General features: G+C 41.9%; 1 protein-coding gene across 1 annotated transcript in view; it reads left to right on the top strand.

Moving 5' to 3' along the window:
* Positions 1-22,491, top strand: part of ctnnd2a (catenin (cadherin-associated protein), delta 2a) — a 221,281-nt gene that overhangs the window by 100,856 nt on the left and 97,934 nt on the right. Inside the window, exons 11-12 of the mRNA XM_037455312.2 lie at positions 4,177-4,350; positions 13,804-14,104. Of these exons, the coding sequence (XP_037311209.2) occupies positions 4,177-4,350; positions 13,804-14,104 (475 nt within the window). The remainder of the gene's footprint in view (positions 1-4,176; positions 4,351-13,803; positions 14,105-22,491) is intronic.

The following is a 22,491-nucleotide window of genomic DNA, read 5'->3' as shown; positions in this document are numbered from 1 at the left end:
AGGACTTTAGATTCTTAAGGGTTGCACGGCAAGTGCCATTCAGAGTAGGGGAGTCGTTTTACATATCCTTACCTTTTCTCATTTGACATTGCTAAAATGTCATGTATTTTCAAACTCATTCACGATTACAAAGTCATGTGGATGGATAAAAAAATTGTATACCTTGAGGGGTTTTACCGTTTTTTAAATTGGCAATTTTATTTCTTCTTTTTATTTATTTGTTATGTTTGGGGTAATCTGTGAGCTTAGTATAGTAACAACAGTCTCTGACGCCTCTGTTAGTGAATCCTTTGCCACAGGTTTTTAAAATCTTGTTTTAGTTTGAGTGTTTTCAATTTTTCATATGACTTTAAAGATTTCTTTTGACGAGATTAATCCTGATTTAACCAGGTAGCAATGTTTTGAAGCTCTGGCGTAAATTAAATGATTAGTCCTTTAACTTTGAGGTATATTGATTAAGAACATGACCTTCATACGTTACCCTGAAGCGTTACTCTGATCTCGAAGCAACGCCTGTGGTTTGTTCCCTCTTCCAAAGAATTTAAATGAAGATGAAGGAAAAAGACAAGTCTGAACAGGAACACGTAGTAATGGAAAAAAAAATATCTGTAAATATTTTACAGAATGAAACATCATGGGAGGGTATCTGTCTATTTCTCCTCTACATCAGTCTATCTTCTCTTTTTAAAGTTCCCTCTCGCTTTGAAAGAAAGAGGTCAGTACATCCATGAGTGGACCCTTGTGAGTTAAAAAAAATGAATGAATGAAGAACTGAAACTGACTCCCCAAGACTTCAAAGATGAAAGGGATGAAGGAAAAGAGAAAGAGCTGGGATGAATCATGTGCTTAATGGGTGTGTCCATGACTCTAATTAGTGCTCCTTAATGAATATGCTGACCGTCTCTGCCTCTATCGTGTTTAGGTTTCCTATTCCTCTCCGTCTCAAAATTCTAATTTCAAATTGAGCCCAATGGGTTTTGTAGGATCACAAATGTCCGTATACGGTTCCGTCATTTTCCCTCCATCTCCTTCTTCTTACTTTCTCACTCGCTCATTCCGACTGTCTCCATCGTTGGGTTGGCCTTCTCCGCTGCTGGCTACTAGAGTGTGACGGTCAACAACCTCCCTTTTCATTAGCGAGCAGGTCAAACCGCCAAGTCTGTTAACCTGAAAAGGAGGACTCAAAGCGCATAACGCAGTCGCCTCTTCGCCCCGCGGCCATGTTCCAGACAGGGCAGAATGAGGCACAGCGCTGATTCGTCTTTTTCCATAGTATAGGGAGTGCAGGCAGCCTCTTGTTTATCCCCATCGCTGCTTGCACCTTCCTATTGTAGGCTGTTCGATAAAAGAGGTTTTAGGGCAGAACAGATTCCCCTGTATGTTTGCGTCCCAGTATTCACTGCTCAGTGTTAAAATACTCTTTTGGACTTGGTCTTCTTCATTGGGCAGTTGAAACAAGAGCTAGACGCAGATCCTAAGCTGCATGAAAAACTAGAGCATGGCGACATGGCCCTGAAAGCACCTCACGTGCTTTGCTTTCTGATATGATCCGAAGGCTGGCGAGGTTAAGTTGATGGCGGATGCACACATTGGTCTGAATCGGAGTCTCTCGTCTCTCTTCTTCCACTTAAAAAGGCTCGCCATCGATTGAGGGCTAATGCGATATGATACAATGTCTCCCCCTCCCCCAGTCATAGCTGTGCGAGCATGTCCTTTCCCTGCCATGTCACCCAGGCCCTGCTAACTCATTGTTTATCCCATTTCCCCGGTCCCCTACTCTTCTTTACCTTCCTAATTTTAATTTAGCTCCGTGGTTTCAAACGGGAGGCCTTACAAGTGTTCTGCTGGCTCATGAACAAACGCCTGCTGTCAATGTCTTCCTTGCCCTCTGTCTGTAGGATTCCTGCCAGACATGGAGAAGGGGGGGTGGGTGGGGGTGGCACTATATCTCATTGTTTTATAGCTGACCAGCAATGTGTTCCTTGGAGATTTAAAAATGAATTACAAAGGCATCTCCTTTACTTGATCTGATTTCTCTGCCTCTCTCTATATCGGCCTATTTATTCTTATCTCATGTGTTCCTCATGTGTGACTGTCTGAATATTCCTTTACTTCAACTTGGTGCAGTAGTAAGTCAACGCTTGTCCCACCCCCAGTAGACACACCAGTAACACAAACACACATGCACCCTAATCCGTCCACTATATGAATAGTGTGCTGTCTTACACCGCAACACTCATTCTAAACCCCCCAAAATGGTGTCCTGTGCTTCATAATTTGTTGCCGTTTATCACCCATAATGTCCACCGTTGTTCCTTTACGTTCATCTGATCCCTCATGTGTAGCTACTCATCATCTTCTGCCACACTCGCTTGTCCTTGTTTATCTATTCATCCGCTTTCTTTCACATCCTCTTAACCCTCCTGCTATGTTCGTTTCTTAGGTACAGCAATGATGTTCCCGGGTCAATTTGACCTAGACATAATTTGCATTAGTCTACCATAACATGTATTTTTTGCTATATTTTATTATTTTTTTGAAGAAAAAAAAATGTCATGGGGTGATGTAGATAAATAGAGATGAGACACCTATGCTGTTCAGGGTCATATTGACCCGCTTACTCAAAATCAAGCCAAATGAGTAAATAAGAATTTCTATTGAAAGTAAACTTCATTCATAGTGTTAAGAAACAGACATTTACAAAAATGAACAAGAGATGAGCAAAATTAACGAGGTGTGTGTATGCGCGTGTATGCGTGGGTGTGTGTGTGTGTGTGTCTACACAGCACATGAGTGACATGTCGTCACGGTGTGCTTTGTGCAAATAAATTTTGCACATGTCACACATGTTGTGCTTGTCTTGTTGTCATATCGCCCTGCCTGTCTCTGCATCCCACAGGCTGGCTACCGATTCATCTTTTGACCTATAGACCCCAGCAAGGACGAGAAGCCGCAAATATGCATGAAAATGCATTTCGTCCAGCTCCTTCCAATCCTCCCCCAAAACACGTCTCCCTTCTAGATTAGTCATCTTGAGAATTACTTTTTGTAATGACTTTGGGAGGACCAGCTCAAAAGCTGACTTGATGTCTGTGACACGAGTCACTGCCATCCTGGTGGGGCCTGGCCTGGTCTTTATAATATTTTTGGCAGTCAGTCTCAGCTAACTTGCGTTAGGTGAGGATGACCACTGTATTTCCCGATTTTTTGAAAGGAATGTTTCGCTTGGAACAGATATTATACTTTCCTCATCCGATGTTTTAGAATCCGAATTTCATCTCAAGATGGTCTTCATCTTCGGACACATCCTCCTCTATTTCGCTGTTGCGATCAAAGATGAGCTCCAGAGCCTCCAGGGCCATCATTCTTTTTTTGCTCATAGTTTTTTACTGAGCTGCTGAGTTGTATGCATGCTCTTCAGAGTGTAATGTTTGTAAGATTCCACAGCAACCCTTTTGTATGTGGCCGGGGTTTTCCCACCAAAATAGTATATTTATTTCTTGTACAGGTGGGGGCCGTTAGAAAGAGAGTGCATCTGAGACGCACGTCTGGTTCACGTGGGGGGATGGGCACATAAGTGCAGGACAGAGATCGGTTCCAATAACAAACACTTGATTTCTTTGTTTGAAGTTTGAAATGTGGACAACTTTATATGTGGGGCTGTGAACGTGTGTGTGTGTGTGTGTGTGTGTGTGTGTGTGTGTGTGTGTGTGTGTGTGGTGTTAGAGAGAGAAATGTGGTGAAGAGTGAATAAGAAAGACAGTCTCACATTTTCAAAGAAAGAAATGGTCTAAACTTGACACTTCTGACCCCTTATAGCCTCCACGTTCACTGCCGGGTCAAATTGACCCGAACATCATCTCTGTAATATAAACCTGCATGGGGGGGTTTCAAATGCATGATATTTTTTTTTAATTTTTTTTTACGTTGGTTACACTAATTAAGCCAAGCAGAAGAAGTTTCATACAAAAAAAGTACTTTCAAATATTTTTCCTAGATTTTTAAATTTTGAAACGGGTCAATTTGACCCGCAACATGACAGGAGGGTTAATACAGTGTCTTTTCTACCCTCTTCGTACCCCGTCTTGCCTTTTTCCTCTTCCTCATTTTAGCCTCTTTCTTTCATCCTCTCTACCTATCCTCCTTACGTCGTTTTTTGATGTCTCTTTTCTCAAGGCTCCCGTGGCTCCTACAGTAGTCAGCACAGTCAGGAGCCCCTTCGGCCTTTGGGGTCCCCAGAGCACCATATTGATCCCATATACGAAGAACGTGTCTACCACAACAAGGGCCCCATGAGGAGCCTGAGCCAGAGCCAGGGGTCTGACACAGGCCCATACCGCAACAACACCGGTAAGGCTTTGGAAATTTCATTTTACTGTTTTCATTGACTTCACTGTAATTTCCTTTTTCTTTAAAGCTGAAATTCATCCTACAAATTTCAGTCCTAATAGTTCAACGCTGACAACTCGACTGTTGCAACAACAGACATGAGGACACTTTTCTTCCCACATGAGTTGAATGGTGCATTTGGTTTATCCTTGTTCTTCATGCTGAATGATTACTTGTAGACATTTCCAATAACTTCATTCAACCCAGGGACAAATGGAGAAAGTAGATAAGAGAAAATAGAGCTATCAATAACACATTTGTTGTGTGCCACTGATGTGTTTTTATGAAAGTCACTCAGTCACACACACTCATTCACACCCGCTCTTCCCTTAACTCCATTGTTGCCAGCAATGTGTTTTTAATAGGGCCTCATTGAGTTTATCTCAATGTGGGTTTAGGTAAGCCTTGTTAATCCCATTACCGTATCATACCCACATGAAAACACCCAAGTCGGTCACGCCATGTTCCCAGCCCCCTCGATGTCATTAAGCCTAGCCTTAATAGCTATCATTAGCATTTGGGTCAGAATCAGAGCGGGAAATATGCCAATGGACCAGTGTTTGTTCAGTTGATCGGTTTGACTCATTTCAGTTGCCCTTAAAAAATAATAGTGGCTTTTGAAGAACATATTTCAGTGCTTTGATGACTGTCGGTGAAATCACGAGCAATCGATAGGCTCCAGTCATAGGATTATCTTAGTAAGCAGGAATTAATATAGTAACTGCTCTTCAGAAGTGTGCAGCGAGGATCTACTGCTATAATCTATAATTTACCGTGCCTTCTATTTGTAGTTTTGAATGATGGGTACGAGAAAGCTCACAAAGGGAATTTGTACCGCAGCTACAGAAATCAATAGACTGTGGATTAGACTGTGTACATTTAATTGCAACGCTTGAGGTTCACAATAGGCTTCTCCTGTGATACAGTATTTGAATTGTCCCATGTTGTTGAAACTAAATCCTCCGTTTATTTCCCTCCTTTGTGATCTCGGACCATGTAACTACCGTAGTAAATCCACATGCCGATGATGCACCGCACCTTGAAGCCGCTGGGCCACTGAATTGAGGCTCGGCTTTAGCGCAGCATGTTTTCAAATTCATGTTAATAGTCTGTGTGTCTAATAAGGATTCATAAAAGCACGGGGTGAACTGATAAGAGCGGTGCTGACATGGTGAGCGGTAAAGTCATTAATTATGTCATAGTGCCTTTTCTTAGCAACGGCAGGCTCACATTATTGGTTCATTAAACCGGCATTGATCAATGTAATTAATGCTATAAGTCATTTCTGCGGTGGAACGTGAATGTAGACGTCTGTGTGTGTGTGTGTGTGTGTCTGTCTGTCTGTGTGTGTGTGTGTTTCACTCCAGAATGTGTCTATACGGTGCACAGTGTCAGGCTAATTCAAGGCCAATTTAAAAAAGGCACTTGCAGTCAAATGAAGCTCACAGCATTCATTGAGAGCGTGGGCCACCACATTACTTAACTGGACACTTAACTATGAAGAGGAGCCGCGTGGTACAAAAGCCATTTAAGTGACTGTAGTTGTTCACGCACTGGTTTTTCAATCGTTTTTTCACACCCAGTTGAGGGCAGAGAAACAGGTGGAAGGAAATATGGAGCGGTGAATTGGTGGAGGTCACACGCCTGGTTCGCAGCCAGTTTGCCAACATTGCTTTAAAAAACGTTTTGCTCAATCACCACACTCAATACACAATAACTTGTATTTGTTGCTGAGGATATTATTTTTTTTCACCATTTTCTAGGAACTTGTGTCTTCCCTCGGCATCCTCCTTATAGTAGGAACATGCATAAAACATCCTTATTTTCATGTCTGTATCTGGGAGAGCATTTCTCCCCTGCACACACACTTCTTCATATTATCACTAACTCCTGTCTTAACCTCTTCATCCAGTTTTATATCCACTCCGCATATTCCAGCACAGCGTCATGTTATTTTCTCTGTGAGAGTGTGTATCTGGATTTCTCTGCACGGTGCATGTGTGTAGTCGGCGAGCGACGTTTCTTGGATTAAACCAGGCCAGCGCCCCAGAGGACTGCAGGTTAATGTGGCCTATTTCAAGCGATTATTCCTGCATGGTCACAGCATCGCTAACACACACACACACACATCCACACACATTCATTCGGCTTCCAAGGATAAATTAAAGCACGGAAACAGGAGACGCCTCAGGATGTGGTTTACACATTTGTTTGTTTTTTTCCAAGAAGACATTGTCTTTTTTTAAAATCAGCATGCAGTTTAAGACGTTGCTTTTATATGTTTTTTTTCTTTTCTTTCTTACATCCTGATGTTCCTGACATTAATGCTCCATCTATTCTCTTTAGTGACCTCATTCCTTCTGCTTCTTACTATTTTTTCCTACTTACAAATGTATTTCCACTCTTCTCTTTTTTCCCTGTCCTTTATTTCACTTTGGCTTTTTCCTTTTCTCTTCTTCCTCCCTCCTTTCCTCTGACCCTCCCTCCTTGCTTGCTCCCTTTTTGTTTCTCCCGTCCTGGCTATTTTTGCCTTTCTACCTTCCCTCCTTGTTTCATCAAAGCTATCTTAGTCCGTATTAATGACTCTGACCACTGAGAATGGCATCAGCTCTGAACGGATGTGGCACTTTTTCTCTTTAATGGCTCATCATCAGAGCGGCATGTAGCTCAGGTAGCGGCTGAGAGATTGGGTAGATTCATTGCCCAGACTATTTGTCAGGTGCATCTAGTAGCCAGACTGAGCTATTGCTGTTGATAAGGGCTGTTAACATTGTTCCCTCCAGTATCTTTGAAGGAGACCGACATAAATTCTTCAGCAACCATTAATCACTGCGCCATGGTAAAAACAAGGGTTTGTTTTCTCAGCTATTAACAGAACTAGATCCCCATATCATGCAGATGCATTCCACATCACATATTTGCAAACAATATTCCGGGCAGTCCTCTGGTTTTGTTTGAGTGCGTAAACCTGCTAACCAGACAACACAATTGACGGTGCTTTATTCTTCATCCACTGCAGGAGCTTCCCAAATCAAGAATCTTGTTAGATTTTCTATGCATTTCTTTGAGTAAACCTTTCCAGAAACAGATTTTCTATTTTGTGATTGTGTGAATGTGTAAATGTTTGGCCTAATCTTTGACCTTTGGGCATATGTTCTTGGTCTGAAGCACCTCAGTCTATGCCCCATAGCCTTGTTTTTCTCACTCCTCCTCTAAATGAGGACGGTTATGGATTCTTTGCACATGAATAATTACTCTCTTGTAACATATCTTTGTTCATAATATTTGTTATTCTATTTTCTGTTTTATTTTGAAGGTTTCTGTTGAAATATGTCAATACACACTTTATCAACATTAGGTTCCTGCAATTAAATCCATGCTTGTTCAACAAGCAACAAGGGATCAATACACATCAGGGCAAGGTGTGTGTGTGTTTGTGTGTGTCTGTGTTTTGTTTTTTTAAAACCATAGCTGGATTGCTTTCACTTAAAATTTAGCACCGGCTCTACACGTGCACAGTAAAAAAGAGAAGATGAAATTTGAAAAGGGCTTTGCATCAACGCATTAAAGCGATCTGCTTCCCACTTTAAATCTGCTATGTTCCTTCTGTAATGAGATCTGAAATGCTAATGAGGGGGACAGACCAGAGACTGATGGTCAGGGAGAGGAGAGAGAACGAATCAAGCCTCAGAGAGAAGGTAAAGATGAAGAGGATGGAAGAGAGGATGCAGTTCTTGTCCTTTTTCTGACCAGTGGGAAGCAAAGAGCACGTCACGTATTGAATAGAGAAAGTGACAAATCCTTGAAACTAAACAAAAACATTTCATCCAAATGGGATTTGTGAATCTAATTACAGACAGTTGGTCTGTGCACGTTCAATTTTGTGGATATAGTTGATTTAAAGTTTTTAAAGTTTTTTTAAAATTTATAATCTTAAAGATTTGCATCTCAATCTCGTTTCTTTCAGCTTTGTGGTGAAAATCTCTTATTGCAGGTGTGTGTAATCTCACATTCCTGAGATCTAAACAATGTTGATACTTGGGTTGTCTTTCTCTGTGATACAGCAAAATGTTAAGGCGCCACAGGGCCGATCACCGGCTCGTTACCTCGTTCAGTGACAATTAGTGACTGACCAGTCTTCTTTGAGCCTATTACTTCGAAGATGTCAACATTATTTGTACATTTTGTAAACACATGCGAAGATGTATGAATACATGCACATGCATTCATAAGCATTTAGTCTCATAAAATATGAAAATATGTTAAATCACTGTTCACTAAGTTATCTTTTTCCAAGGGTAGCGGGTTCATGATTGAAATAAGTGCAGAATGAGTCGCATGGGGAGTAGACCAGTCTCAGTAGACCTAAATCACTAGTTCTTTTTCAGTTTGTAAGGAACTACAGCACCGTTGGACAGTTTCTTGAACGTGTCGCTCCCCACACTCTGTCTATTGCGAGGTCAGATATCATTGGTTTGGCCAGGATCAATTCCAACATTCCTGCTGATCTTTTAATGAACCCCTGGTGTTAAAGCACCATTAAGGACGTTATTTGCTCTCACTTATAAAGGGACGTTCTTCTCTGCTATGGTCTGCTTTCTAATATAAGGACTACACTGACAGGCAATGTAAGCAAATACTGGGCTTTTTATCTTGGTGGTGTGTTAGTGGACAACAGCTCAATTTCTGAGTTTAATCCAGGTTACTTATGTTGTGGCTTAAACTCGTGCAGTATTTGCAGTGAGATTTTTGCTGAAGCCTCAGAAAGCTTTAATTACCAGCTCAAAGCATCTGAGTTCCACACATCAGCACAAATTATTTCCCTCGTGAAAACATATGGCACCTTATAAATGCAGGTTTTAAGTGAAGTTGGTGCTAGCCTCCTCGTGTCCCCCTCTGTCTGTGTGTCGCACGTATGCACGCACACATACAGACACCAACACTGTCCTCAAATACTGTGCATGCGTGCGGAAAGCATCCACAGAAGCTCACCCACATCAACACATTGTACTTGCATCCCATGCTATCTTAGTTTACATGATTAGCATATTCTCTGTTTTATCAGCAGTAATGAATTCATAACTTGAGAGAGAATTGTTCATTTCTTTTTGTCCTCAGAGATGAAACTGATACGCTAGAAGTCAGCACAAAATCAGCAATGACTCAAAACCTTTATATCTGTTGTTCAAATGGGTTTCATTCGTTAATGGATTCACAGTTCATCTAGGCATACATTGCTTGCTTACAACCATGGTTTGGATTTCTTTATACTAAAAACAACTCAAATGTGCTACATTAATAAGTGATGTTTTAGTCAAGTCTATCAATCTTAATCGGGGTAACAGTTAAAAAATCCTACCACGTCACATTGCAAGTAGGATAAACAGGCACACAGATTTTCCTTGCGAAAATCCCTGAAAAGGTATAATATCTATTGAAAACAAGTTCATTCAAAATGTTACTTAAGACAAAAAGGTACACGTAAAGATATGAAAGAAACATAGCTCAATTCTTATGTTAGTTAGCTGAATTATTTTCAAGACAGCTAACTGCAAGAAAACATATACAGTAGGTATTTTATACACATATCTCATTGTATACCATACTGTATATATACATCCTTTGGTTGTCCTTCAGCAGCATGAACACTCAGCAGCCGCCGGCCGGAGGCCCCTGCTGTGTCTAAGTGGCCAGTGAAAGATGTGGCACCTTGACTCAAAGAGCCAAGTGTCTGACAGCTCCCACGCTGTATAACGCTGGATACTTGATACTGAAATTGCAAAATGGTGTTTGTGTGTGTGCGCGTGCCTGTGTGCACGTGTGCATGTGTGTGTGTGTGTATTCAAGTGTGTTCTCCAGTACTTCCGGCTCAGGAACATCAAGAGCTGTGTGTTGGCCAGGAGGATCTCCCAGGGATAAACAGGGAGAAACATAATCCTTGCTCTCCACAACTTCCATGCAGTGTGTGTGCGTGTGTGTGTGTGTGTCCGTGCGCATGTGTGCTTCACCCGTGGCTTCCGTAGGCAAGGTTGGGTGTTCATGCTGTTCTATTACCCTAAAGCATTAGGAAAAGATGTGTTACGGGCATGCATATTTACTCCATGTCAATCACACGCGTATTCTATTATTGTGTGTTTGTGTGCTTGCGCGTGCCCACGCGGGTGCGCGTGTGCGAGAGGGATAGAGACTGCGAGGGGTTTTGTGTAATCGCGCTGAGCGCTGAAGCGTGTCGAGAGAAAGGACATGTCCTCAGCTCGGATCACATAGTCTACTACAACCACAATGGAGGGAGGGGGATAGAGAGGCGGAAGGGCGTGGGGGAAGAAAGGAGGTGGTGGTGGTGTTTAGGGGGGGGGACAACAGCAAAAGAGGGATTGAAAGAGAAGGTTTCAGAGGAGATGGGGAAAGAGAAGATGGCTGGAGGGATAGGCCAAGAGAGAGGGAAAAGAAAGAGGAGTAAAGGGCAAGGGAGGGATGGCGAAAGGGGGGCGACCGAGTCGGAGTAGGATTGAAGGAAATGGAGGCAACGAAAGAATGAGAAGGAAGTATGAACATCAGCTGATTAGTTTGATCTCCCTCTTGCTTTTTTTTCTTTCTTTCTCCCTCTCACCCTCTTTCTTATCCCCTGCCTCCTGTTTTACTCTATCTCTTGTACATGGTGCTCCCGCTCTCAGCTCGCCGGCCCCTCAGCCGCCTGGCTAATTGCAGACGTATCAGTGTGTCAACAGCAATTTGTTTACTCTACTTCGAAGCAAGGGAATACAAAGACACACCCGTCATCGTGTTTTCTTCTTCTGACACAATTTAGCTCCACCAGAGCATTCTGTGGGAGAAGTGTTAGTGGAGCGTGGGTGTGTGTCCCTGCGCATTTCACGACGGCCTTTTAATTCATGAATGACACTCACTGTCATACACACAGATGTTTGCCTTGTTATAGACAATTCATTTCTGCGTTCTTTCCATGGACTTTAAACCTAAAGACTGATCTAAAACCCCAACTGTTTACTGTTTAATGAAATGTTCACACCACACATACACAGGGAGTGCATTCACCGTTACACAAATGTATGCATAAACAGGCACCCACACGCTGGATTCTGCCTCGCCACATTGGCCCCGAAGGTGAAGTCATCGTCCTGAACACACCATTAACAGAGCAAATGATAACGTCAGCAGCAGCAGCAGAAGAAGAAAGGGAAGACAGACATTAAGAATTGTGGAAAGAAGAAGATGAAACGCAAGTGTTGTGCTGATGCTGAATACAAAGTGACAACAAAATAAAAATGACTTAAACAGTAATTTAACAATGTTAGGGGGATTTCTCTGTCTTCAGTCTCTCTCTATTATTTGTAATTTGTAATTTATTATTTTGTTATGTTATATTTTTACAGCTTGCACCCAAAATGATCCCTATTCAGTGCTTTCAGCAAAGGCTATTAAAATAATTTGACACGCCATTTTTATGTTTTCCCCTATTTCTTCTTTTTACTGCTCTGCCTCCCCCTCTTTGGCTCAGAGGTTCGTCCTATTCGGGTGTCAAGTGTCTCAGTGAGCGCACACCGACTCTGGTGGTGTTAGCCTGAAGCCCCGGCAACTAATGAGACGTTCTGAAGGACAGACACCCCACAGACACCACTCAAAGAGCACAGAAAAGACTGGGATTTGCTGCTGATTGGAGCAACTCTGCTTCATTACCCTCATATACCCTCAGTTCTATTCGGCTGTACGTCCCTAACTTCACGACCTCGTGTCCCAACCTTCTTCCTTTTGCTTTGGCTTCGGCGTCAACCCCCATCTCTCAGCTGCTCTCTGTGTCCCCGCCTGGTCTTTCTTTAGATCTTTAGGGCATCGACTGAAGAGCTCACACAGCTTTTAGCCTCATGGGCTTTTCAAGGCAGAGCCCCGAAGTTTCATTTTTCATTTTTTTATTGTAACCTGATTATAGCGTCAAGAAAAAAAAAAGTAGGCTAATGTTGTGCCATCATCCAAAGGGTTCCTTGTGCCTCTGGTGGGCCGACTAATGGGGTTTACCAGAGTCGGTGATAAGAATTTTAAAAAGAGCTTTGAAAGACGATTGTTAAAGATGCACCAAGCAGGTTGAACGGATCAGACAATGTGTAAGAGGGTCGTGAAGGTCAAGGTCAAGACTCTAGTCACATGACAATGAGACCTCATATTAACACAACCACCACCCTTTCGTTTTTTGCTGTGTTTTTCGTAGAGGGACTTATATAATGTATTAACGCGCGTGTTTCTGTGTTTTCTTTGTGTTCACTCACCTATCCAGACACTTTTTTAAAGACCAACTCTCAGGCGCGTTGCCCTGTGCACCAAAGGCACCAAACACTTGGCCACATATTGATTTCAAGGCTCTGTGATTAATCACATACTGTCTGAAGATGGTGTTTATGTTAGTGTGTACATGTGTGTCTGTGTGCACGTACCTTGGTTCTAATGACGGATGATGCCGTCTGTCTCAGTGCTTTTACGGCCAAAGATACGAAGCCCCCAGACTTACATTAACACCTTGAAATATCACCGATCCACCGCTTTGACGCGACGGGGAGGGAAGGTGACAGCTACTGTGTCTCTGCAGTCCGCTTACATCCAATGGGCAAATCCCCAATTCCTTTCAATCTCACTCTAAAGAGAGAGAAAAGTGTGATGTTTTACTTTATTTTGTCAATGTATTTTTTTCTACTTATTGCTCAACAGGCAGATGCCTCACGGTGAGGTTTTTGCAATTATCCCCTAGGTACCTGAAAATAGGCTCACGAGCGAGGTTCATATTTTTCATTACATGGGAATGGAAGGCTAATGAGTCATTTGAGTGACAAACTAACTTTGTTTAATAACCCTCATTTGAAACTATGGTTTTACCTGGAGTAGAACTATTGCATTTTTGCTCTTTCTGATTGCTTAAACAAATTTACAATGAAAGCTATTAGTTAACTTTTTCATTATCATTTGTATTATTGGTTAAAAACCTAAATATTGTATGGTTTCCCAAAGATCCACAGAAAAAAACAGTAAAAACTGCCATTTTTTGTTGCTTATTGCTTATCTTCACAAAACTCAAACTTTTGCCAACACAACTGTTACTGTCTACTTTTCTCTTCTCCCCTCTGCAATCAATCCCTCTGTCGTTAATCCTTGGCATGTGGCCTACATTTGTCGCACCATATGATGACGCACTTGTCTTTTCCCAAAAACCTGTTCATCTCTGTGCCTTTCTGCTTCCCCTTTCCTTTCCTCTCTCTTCTTCTCTCATCTGCTGTGCTTCTCCCTTCACTTTTCCATTTGTCTCTTCCTCCTGCTTCTCAATATGTCGCCTCCTCTGCCCTGCAGACCTTACCCAGCGTGTCCATGACCAGGTCCTAAGTTATGTCCTCTGTCCCTACTTTCCCGTCCTAGCTCCCTCTTCCCCCGGTGTCGACTCCGCCCCTTTGCAGCGCACAGCAAGCCATGGCACCGGGACGGGAAACTACAGCCGTGGCGGGACCAACAACTACGCCACAGTGGGACCGGGCTACACCTTGAGCGGAGGTAGCGGAGACGTGTACGGCTCAGACCCCTTTGTGGCAGACCCCTATCGCACCCTGCAGTACTGCCCCTCAGTGGTGGAATCGCCCTACAGCAAGTCTGGACCAGCCCTGCCACCTGAAGGCAGCCTGCAGCGCTCACCTTCCATCGACTCGATCCAGAAAGACCCCAGGTAGGGTGGAAAGTGGTGTGTGTGTGCGTGTGTGTGTGTGTGTGTCATGGTGTTCACTAGACCACATAATGTACACTCACATTCAATAGTTTGAGCCTCACTCCAACTTAACTCTAACTTTTACTCACAAAAGTCCTCCTGCACCAAGAGGTACAAATTAAAATTGATATATGCACTGTGAATCTGTATCTTTCTTTTCTTTAAAGGCTCTCTCTTACATCAGGCTGCTTGTTTCCCCTTTCACTGGAGGTAGAATGAATGTTTTATTGAGATGTCCATGAGTTTAGAAGCTATGCAGACACCAGAACTCTGCACAGCATTTTACAAAATGGTCAAAAAGGTCTGACTGCTTTTGTTTTGGGAGAAAACTGCTTCTCAGGCTTTACTTTGACAACTTCCTCCATTAAACAAACTATTGTTTGGACAGTGCTTTCAGAAAGACCGCATGCCTGCAGCACATGACATCAAGCGAGTTCTGTGTGATAGCAGGAGGAACCTTAAACACAGACTCGTTGGCTGATGACTTAAATTTTCCAAAATGTCTTTGTGTGGCTGGTTGCTGATTAGTACTGACCTGATCATCACTGTGATGCTCATGCACAGTGTTGAGGTGCTCCACTCATCTTTGGGGCTGGAGTTGAAAGGGACAATAATCACTGGAACTTTGTGCTCTTTTTGATATAGTTTTCTCCCCTGTCCTTGCTGATGGTATGATGTGTTACCTCAAACATTTGATCTGTGACCACTACATCTTCAAAACCTTGCACCCTGATAAAAACCTGGTTCCAAAACACCACTTTATGATTCACTATCTGAATTAGATAAGTAGGAAAATAAAGGGGGAGAGAAGGGGAGAGAGGGGATAGAGAGGCTGGATAAAGAGGGGGTAGAGGGATAGAGGAGGACAAAGGCAAAGAGAGAGAGATGTTGTTTCAAGTGTTGTCCGTCTGCTGCACAGCTCCGTCAGGTGGCTCCACTACTCGTCTAGTACTGTTCGCCTGTGTGAGAAAAAGACACAGGTACTTTAGTCTGTGTCCGAATTACCACCGCAACCGCACCCTATCATTTTATCCCAAAATGGGGGGTGAATATTCCTGATGCTGCTCTCCACTCTAGCTCTTGTTATTCACTCTAGACGGCTCCGCCCAAACTAATGTAAATCTCAATCTCTAAGATCGAAAAAACTCATGAAACATAATCAGTGATATTGAACAAAGTTGAATAGATGTTAAAAAGCATTCCAACAACAATGAGGAAGTACTTTACAACTATTTTTCAGTATTATTGTCAACCCCAATTTATCTTCCATCTAGCCTTCTGTGAGGTAAACAGCAGAATACATGCACTTGCTTATATTTTATAGGCCCACTCAGGAGGTTGGTGGATGATGTCACATTGCGTCTAAAATTAAGCTTGGGTAAACTTTTTTTGCTGCGCTAAATGCTGATTTTATTTAAGTATAGACATCGGCCCCGATCGCAATCAAGACAAATAAAAAATGAATTTAATAGAGTGTCACACCGGTTGCTTTAGAAGCTCCATTTCGTCTCCCAGTGTCACGCTGTGTGTAAAGGAGTCCTACTGGGCTGTGATCACTTCCATTCTCTCCTCTAAGCAATTAAGCAAAGCTCACTTTTCGTACTTCATGTATATATATATATATATATATATATATATATATATATATATATATATATATATATATATTTCAAAAGGCTCTTGATATCCAATTCATTTAATTACAGAGCGAGAGGGACTGAAGCATGCGTGGATCCAGTCTCAGCAGCAGCTTTCAATCACAGGAGAGGGAGACAGAGAGAAGAAAAAGACATACATACATACATTCATACATGGAGTGCACACGCTGAATTTTGTATAATGTATATGAAATCAGATGAAGGAAGATTATGCTCATAATAAAGTGGAATAATAACACCCTGCCTGTCAGAAAACCTGCAGTTATTCACATTTATTAAAAATATTGCAGAGAAGAAACAAAATGGGTTTTCTGCCATTAATTCTTTTACATTGTAGAGGAAATGTTTTAATTAAAAGTTGCCAAATGTATCTTTATTATTTTATAATTCAAACTGTATTAGTAGGGGAGAATGCTTTGGACTCAGCATAAACTGTTTACTTAAATTAATTTAGGCCAGCGATGATGAAATCCTAGTCATTTATAGCAACAGTTAGCCAGTGGATTAGAAAGAGAATGTTAAGATTAAAAATTAAATAGCAATTCTGCTTTTTGTATTCCAGTCCCCAAAGATGTATCCCTGAAAGCATGGCTACATTGTTCTGACTATAGCTTGAAAGGTACACTTTGCATAACCCTAAATGTTGGTCAATATGTGACTCTTTATTGAGTTCACCATGTTTTTATTTTATTTCACCAGTAAGGTCCCATTGTGTTACAGTAGCTCTTCTGTTAGGGAAATTGAAGTGTCACCACCCTAAGTCTGTTTTTGTGTCTCCTAAAGTGGTTTAGAACAATAAATAAATAGATAGATGGATGAATTAAGTATATTTACATATTTACAATAGATACAGTACCAGTCAAAAGTCTGGACCCATTTTCTTATCCAATTCAATGAGAAAATGTGTCCACACTTTTGACTGGTACTAGATATAATCTTTTACGCTCACTATCATTGCATGTGTTACATGTATCTTTACCATGAGGCTAAATAGCCTTACTCAAGCTTCACCCTCTCTCCTGCTCTAATTGGACTTAGCTCAGCTTACATGAAGTGCTAAATGATTTAGCATCAATCAGATATAAAGAACACTCTGACTGAGGGCAGAGGTCTGTGTGTGTTCACCATCTGCTTGTGCACTGTGCGTTCATGAGACAACTGTATTTTTTCATAACTCAGCAGCACACGCTATACCTAACGTGTTTGTGTGTGTGTGTGTGTGTTTGCATGGCAGCTAGTAACACAGTCAGGGGCTATTACAGTTGCAGAGGAGGGAGCACGATAGAGCAGAGGGGTTGACAGCAACACAAAGGGAAAACTCAATAACTGCTAATGGATGGGTGTGAAGAGAGGGGGATGAGATAGATAAGGGGAGGGAGGTAAATGAGCGACGCAGAATAAGGGAAAGGGGGGGAGAAAAGAGGCACGTGATAATGAGGGGATGATAGATGATGAATATCAAGAAGGAGAAAGGTAAATATGTAGAAGTCAGAAGGCAGATTAAAACACAAGTAGGTGTTACCCATCATTGTTTTGTTTGTTTTCTCCTTTAATTAAGCTAATTTTGCAAAACGAGATTCCCGTTCCCACTAGGTTGTCTTCTTAAATTGAATCTTAATATACATGGTAGGGAGAAAGATGAAGAAGAAGATGTTGAGCATGTGGAACCAGTAAAAGTAAGGAGGGTTGGGAGGGTTGGGAGCTAAAAAACAATGAGGGAGAAGAAAAGGGAATAAATAAAGGGGATTGGTAGAATGTTCAGTGAGGGCAGAAAGCACAGAGACATTTGTTTAGGGAATAAGGGAGACATACCTTGAGGGGTCGATGCATAGGGGAAGGACTCGAATGAGAAAGAGAGCGACACAAACATTAGCTACGGGAGGATGGGACCAAGGAGATTATGGTTATATAGCTTACACTTGGAATTTAGGAAGCCAGTTAGAAAACGGGTATTTACATCAAGCGAAGAGAATTCAGCCTCACAGCATTCAGGATTTGCTTGTCTTATCTCACCAAACACTCAATTAGCCTGAAACCTGGATGCACCACTTCGAGATACGATATATCAAACTCACTTCCTTTAAATCAAACTGTCCTCATTCACTCCGTCTTTAGTCCAACATTTATACATACAGATAGACTAGACATTGCTTACACTAAGTCACTATTTACAGTACCTTGACATGATGTCAGCTGGTGTGAAATGTCATAGTCAGTGGTGGCTATTTGATGACTTAGTTTTTTGGCTCAAAACTCAAAACATATCACACTCGTGTGGACAGTCAGCAATGGTCAGCGCTGAGTGTGTTTCTAGCTTTCTCTATCGCATTCCCAGCTGCCACACAGTTTAAAGGACACTGGCATGTCCATGTGTGTCTGCGTCCTCAGGAAGCAGAGAGAGCATCAGGAATTACTCTTATTGTCAGTTGGGCACTGATGTTTATTTTTATTTATGTGCACACGTGTGTGAAGGAGATTCTATCACCCTCTTGTAAAACTGAATGGTTTCACGAGTGCATTGTGTGTTGACTACATATGGATTATGTATGCCACATACTATAGAGGAAAATTTAAGGTGTGTGTGTGTGGGTGGGTGGACAGTATGCGTGTGTGTGGGCCTCTGTGGTAGTTGTTGACCCTACAATTCTATTCATTCGGGAAGTCCCTCACTCACTTAAGAACAGCTCACAGTTTACAGTAATATGCACCTGGGGATTTCTGGACACAGATTATGTTTCACTGGCTTTATGTCGAGTAGTTTTTTTTTTTTTCACATAACAAGTCCAGCATTCAGAAATGAATGGTGTTCTCAATAGTCAGCGGTGCTCTTTATGGGAAGCACTTTACTGTTTGTTTGACACTGTTTGTACTGGTGTAAGACATACAGGGCTTTGAATTGAGACAATAATGTTTGTAGCTTATTTTATGACAAAGAGAGTAAAAGAAAAAACAGAGTAAAATTCAATGTTTTTGTAAGCTACATGGCAAACAGAGCTGATTTTTTATTCTGAATGCTTCAGCACCATGGACAGAGATGCAGAGCTACTTTGGGATGTAAAGTTTCAGCACCACGGGGAGGGACAGAGGGTCAGCTTCTGCTAGTGTTACACAGCTGCTGCTGCGTGTACCACGTTCTAACTTCACCCACTACACACGAACAAGCATTGACTATTTCATACCTGTGACTATGCATTGTCATACTAGGTAACTTTTCAACTACATGGAAAAAAAGTATGTTTTTGAGGTGAAAATAAATAATTCAAAAATGTTGTTTTTCCTTTCCTTACACGAGACCATAGAAATATTCAACCCTGATTCAGGGTGTTGGTATTGCACAGTATTAAAAAAGTGGCTTATTTGTCACTTTAGATGTACATTTCAAATAATTTATCCAGACCAGAGGAATACACAGCGCTGTGGCAAGGGATCATCACTGCATTCTTTCTTTTAAATAACCAATTTCATGCACATGTTACAGAACTGTTTTAAAACCAAACACCTCAGGCTGATGCTTACATAATGTAGCGGATACCTCCAAATATTGGTTTGTTAATAGTGGATGATAGTATTCATTTATGTATGTTGCATATGGATCTTAATAAAACATTGTGTAAAATTCCTGAAAGGTTTTCTCTGTCAAATGTTCTATATCTTTCGGGTCTCTTCGAAGGCAAAATCTGATGTTTATCTTCACACAAAACAACTGCTTGACTAAAAGGAATCGAGCGAGGGAAGGACACAAAACTGGAGTATGCCATTCAGTCCTTTTTTGTCCTCTGTTATTAATCTGTGTTCGACATCATGGAACAGAAAAAGCCAAAGAGAGAAGCAAATGAAGTGGCAATGAGAAGAAGATAAATAAAGATGAAACAATGGGTTAGAAACTAGATGACTCAAGGAGAGAGAGAGCAAGGGAGGGGGGTAAGGGGAGGGGGGGGGTGTGAGGGTGTTAGAGGCACAGTCACAGGGGATTTAAAAGAGGAAGGAGGAAGGAAGCGAGAGAGACAGATAGAGGAGAGAGGACACACTCTATTGGCTCTCAGCACGGCCCAGGGGTAATTTCCTCTCCACATGAGAAATGCATGCTGGGATATGGAATCACCTCCAAGGGAGGGTAATGATGCATTGCCAGAACCTTGGCCCTGAGGCAAAGCTGTGTCTGTGTGTGCGCGCGCACACATCTGTGCCCTGGCCATCATCCTTGCCTGTTCTGGGTAAATTGCCCATTGTAGTTATTTTCCTTTTCTGTTTGTGCGCGGGTGTGTGTGTGTGTGAGTGTGTGACCTTGGGATGATAAGAGCCCTGTGTGTCTGCCTTTGGGTTAAGACGGACAACAGAAGACACACTCTTGCTAGCAGTAGAAAGTATGCATGTAGGTACAGGGAGACGAACCGAATCAAACATATACATAAGGCTAACAACGAAATCAGAATAGAAATCATGCAATACACTTAAGTTTTCTCAGTTTCCTCATTGTATGTGTGTGTATATCTACCCAAAATATGTGCAGTTGTTAAATTATTAAACCTCTTTTCACACATACACAGAAACAGGCACACTCAAGCAAATACCCCTACTCAGGGCTAGAAACAACCTACAGGGGGTAAAAACATGATTTGATGAATGGTTATTATATATATAGTTTATAAATGATTTTTAGCGATAGCCATAGTGTATTTCGACAGCCGCTTTCCTTCGCCTTCTCCCACCACCTCCCTGTCATTCTGTCTCAGGACACTAGCGCCTTTTGGGAAGGATTATGGGAAAATGTCACACCAGCAGAACTACTATATATTCCCCACGTCTCACTACACCTTTCCTCTCCTCTAGCACTCACTTGAGAGGAAGCCTGCTTAACTATACTCTGTCTATTGAATGAATGGTACACTGGGAGCGCAAATATATACATGAATAAAGATTGTAACAAATGGTTAGTGTTAATGTTATGATTTTGGCTTGAGAACAAAAAACAATGTTTAACTACCCTCATCATTTTATTTGCCCTTACACTTCAATGAAGTATTGCATGAACTCAGCACTACTGACTTTGCACTCAGAGAAATGTATCTTCTCTTTAATTACCTCTTGTATTAACATCCACCACAGCCATTAATGTCAAGGAGTTGTACATCTTGCATGCCGGTGCGATCTTTGCGCAAGACTCAATCTTCCCAGCGGCTGCACATTTTAAGGTCACTGAGTTGTATATCTCATGTCCAGGAGAGGAATCTTGACCTTTCGAATGCTTGCTTTTGGACCCATCAGGACCGAGTTATGTCCACTGAACTTAAATAACGCTAAAATTAGGAGAACCGAAATTAAAGTAGTAATAATAGGGAAGCAGTTGGACATGAGGAAAAAGAGAAAGGTCTCCTTAATAATAAAAGTAACTTCTGCGAAAGGCAGAAAATTGAAAGTTATATCCTCAAGTGAAGTGAAGCTGAGTACTTTCTCAGCTGATTGCTTTTAGCAATGCTGCCATTACGTAATCTGCTAGCTGAATAGGTATTAAACCGCATGCACAGTACAATCATGTCAAAATACCTTCCTGTGTAAGTGAGCTTCCTAATATAAAACACTCACATACCCACATACATATGCGCACAGCAACTTAAACTGACATCGCTTGTATACTTGTTCAACTTTCTATTTCACACGCTGAATAGAGGCAACTGACTCACACGTGTGTTGCAAAGTCCACATAATCATAAAGCAGCAGCAGCTAACTGGGCTTAGGAGGATAAGCATGCTATTTATTCACACGTCAAGGCAAAGTATGTTGACTTTTTATCAGTGACTTGTTGTAGGTTACAGCAGGTTACTCTTTTTGCCCTCCATGAGATTTCACTTAACTTCTTACCTCAGATAATTTAATAATAATTTGACACACGTAGGACATAATTCTCCAGTAAGGCCCTGTAAATAGCAAAGTCACATTCAAAACGTGACATAAGTGCAATGGAGAATGGCGCAACATATGTTAATATGGAAACTCCATATGCTGTAATAAAACTTGCAAGATCACTGTCTTGTGACCGGGAAAGTCATTGGTTCCATCCCCAGACCTTCACAAAACGTCTGGATTTGGAGGTGAGACCGCACCTCCCTCCTGACCAGTAACCACTTTAGAGCCTTTAAGGAAGGCCCTTAACCTCTCAACTGTTCTAGCAGGCCGCTCAGTGTCCACCCCATCGGGTTGTGTGTCCAGTGTGGATTGGTGCCTTGCAATGAAAAGCATCCATCTCCACTGAATCAGATGCATTGATGAGACAATGCTGGTGGTTGCTTTTTGTCAGGAATGAACATGGTTATTTACTACGTGGAGAGGCATAGTTATCTACAGTGTAAAAAGTGCCCCCCCACCAAACACACACACACACACACACACACCTAGACACACACACTTGTGATCTGTAGTGTCATGACAGAATGACTCTCATGCATCCAAGGGGTGCTGACTCAATTTAGAAACACTCCTCTATGATGCATCCATCGCTCCACCTTTATCCATCTCTCCATTACACTTCTGCAGGTAAGGGTGGCGTGTGACAGTGATGATGGGTCGGGAGGTGTAGGCATTCATCCTGAAAACGCTGTGTTCTCTCTCTAAACACACGGCTCTCCTACACCCCCCCCCCCACCTCCCTCCGTCCATGTGGTCTTCTGCATCTATTACAGCAGCCCGTCTAT

The sequence above is a fragment of the Pungitius pungitius genome, chromosome 19 (assembly GCF_949316345.1).
Source record: "Pungitius pungitius chromosome 19, fPunPun2.1, whole genome shotgun sequence".
Taxonomy (NCBI): domain Eukaryota; kingdom Metazoa; phylum Chordata; class Actinopteri; order Perciformes; family Gasterosteidae; genus Pungitius; species Pungitius pungitius.
Note: the sequence above shows the minus strand (reverse complement) of the source record. Positions and strands in the feature narration are given on the sequence as shown.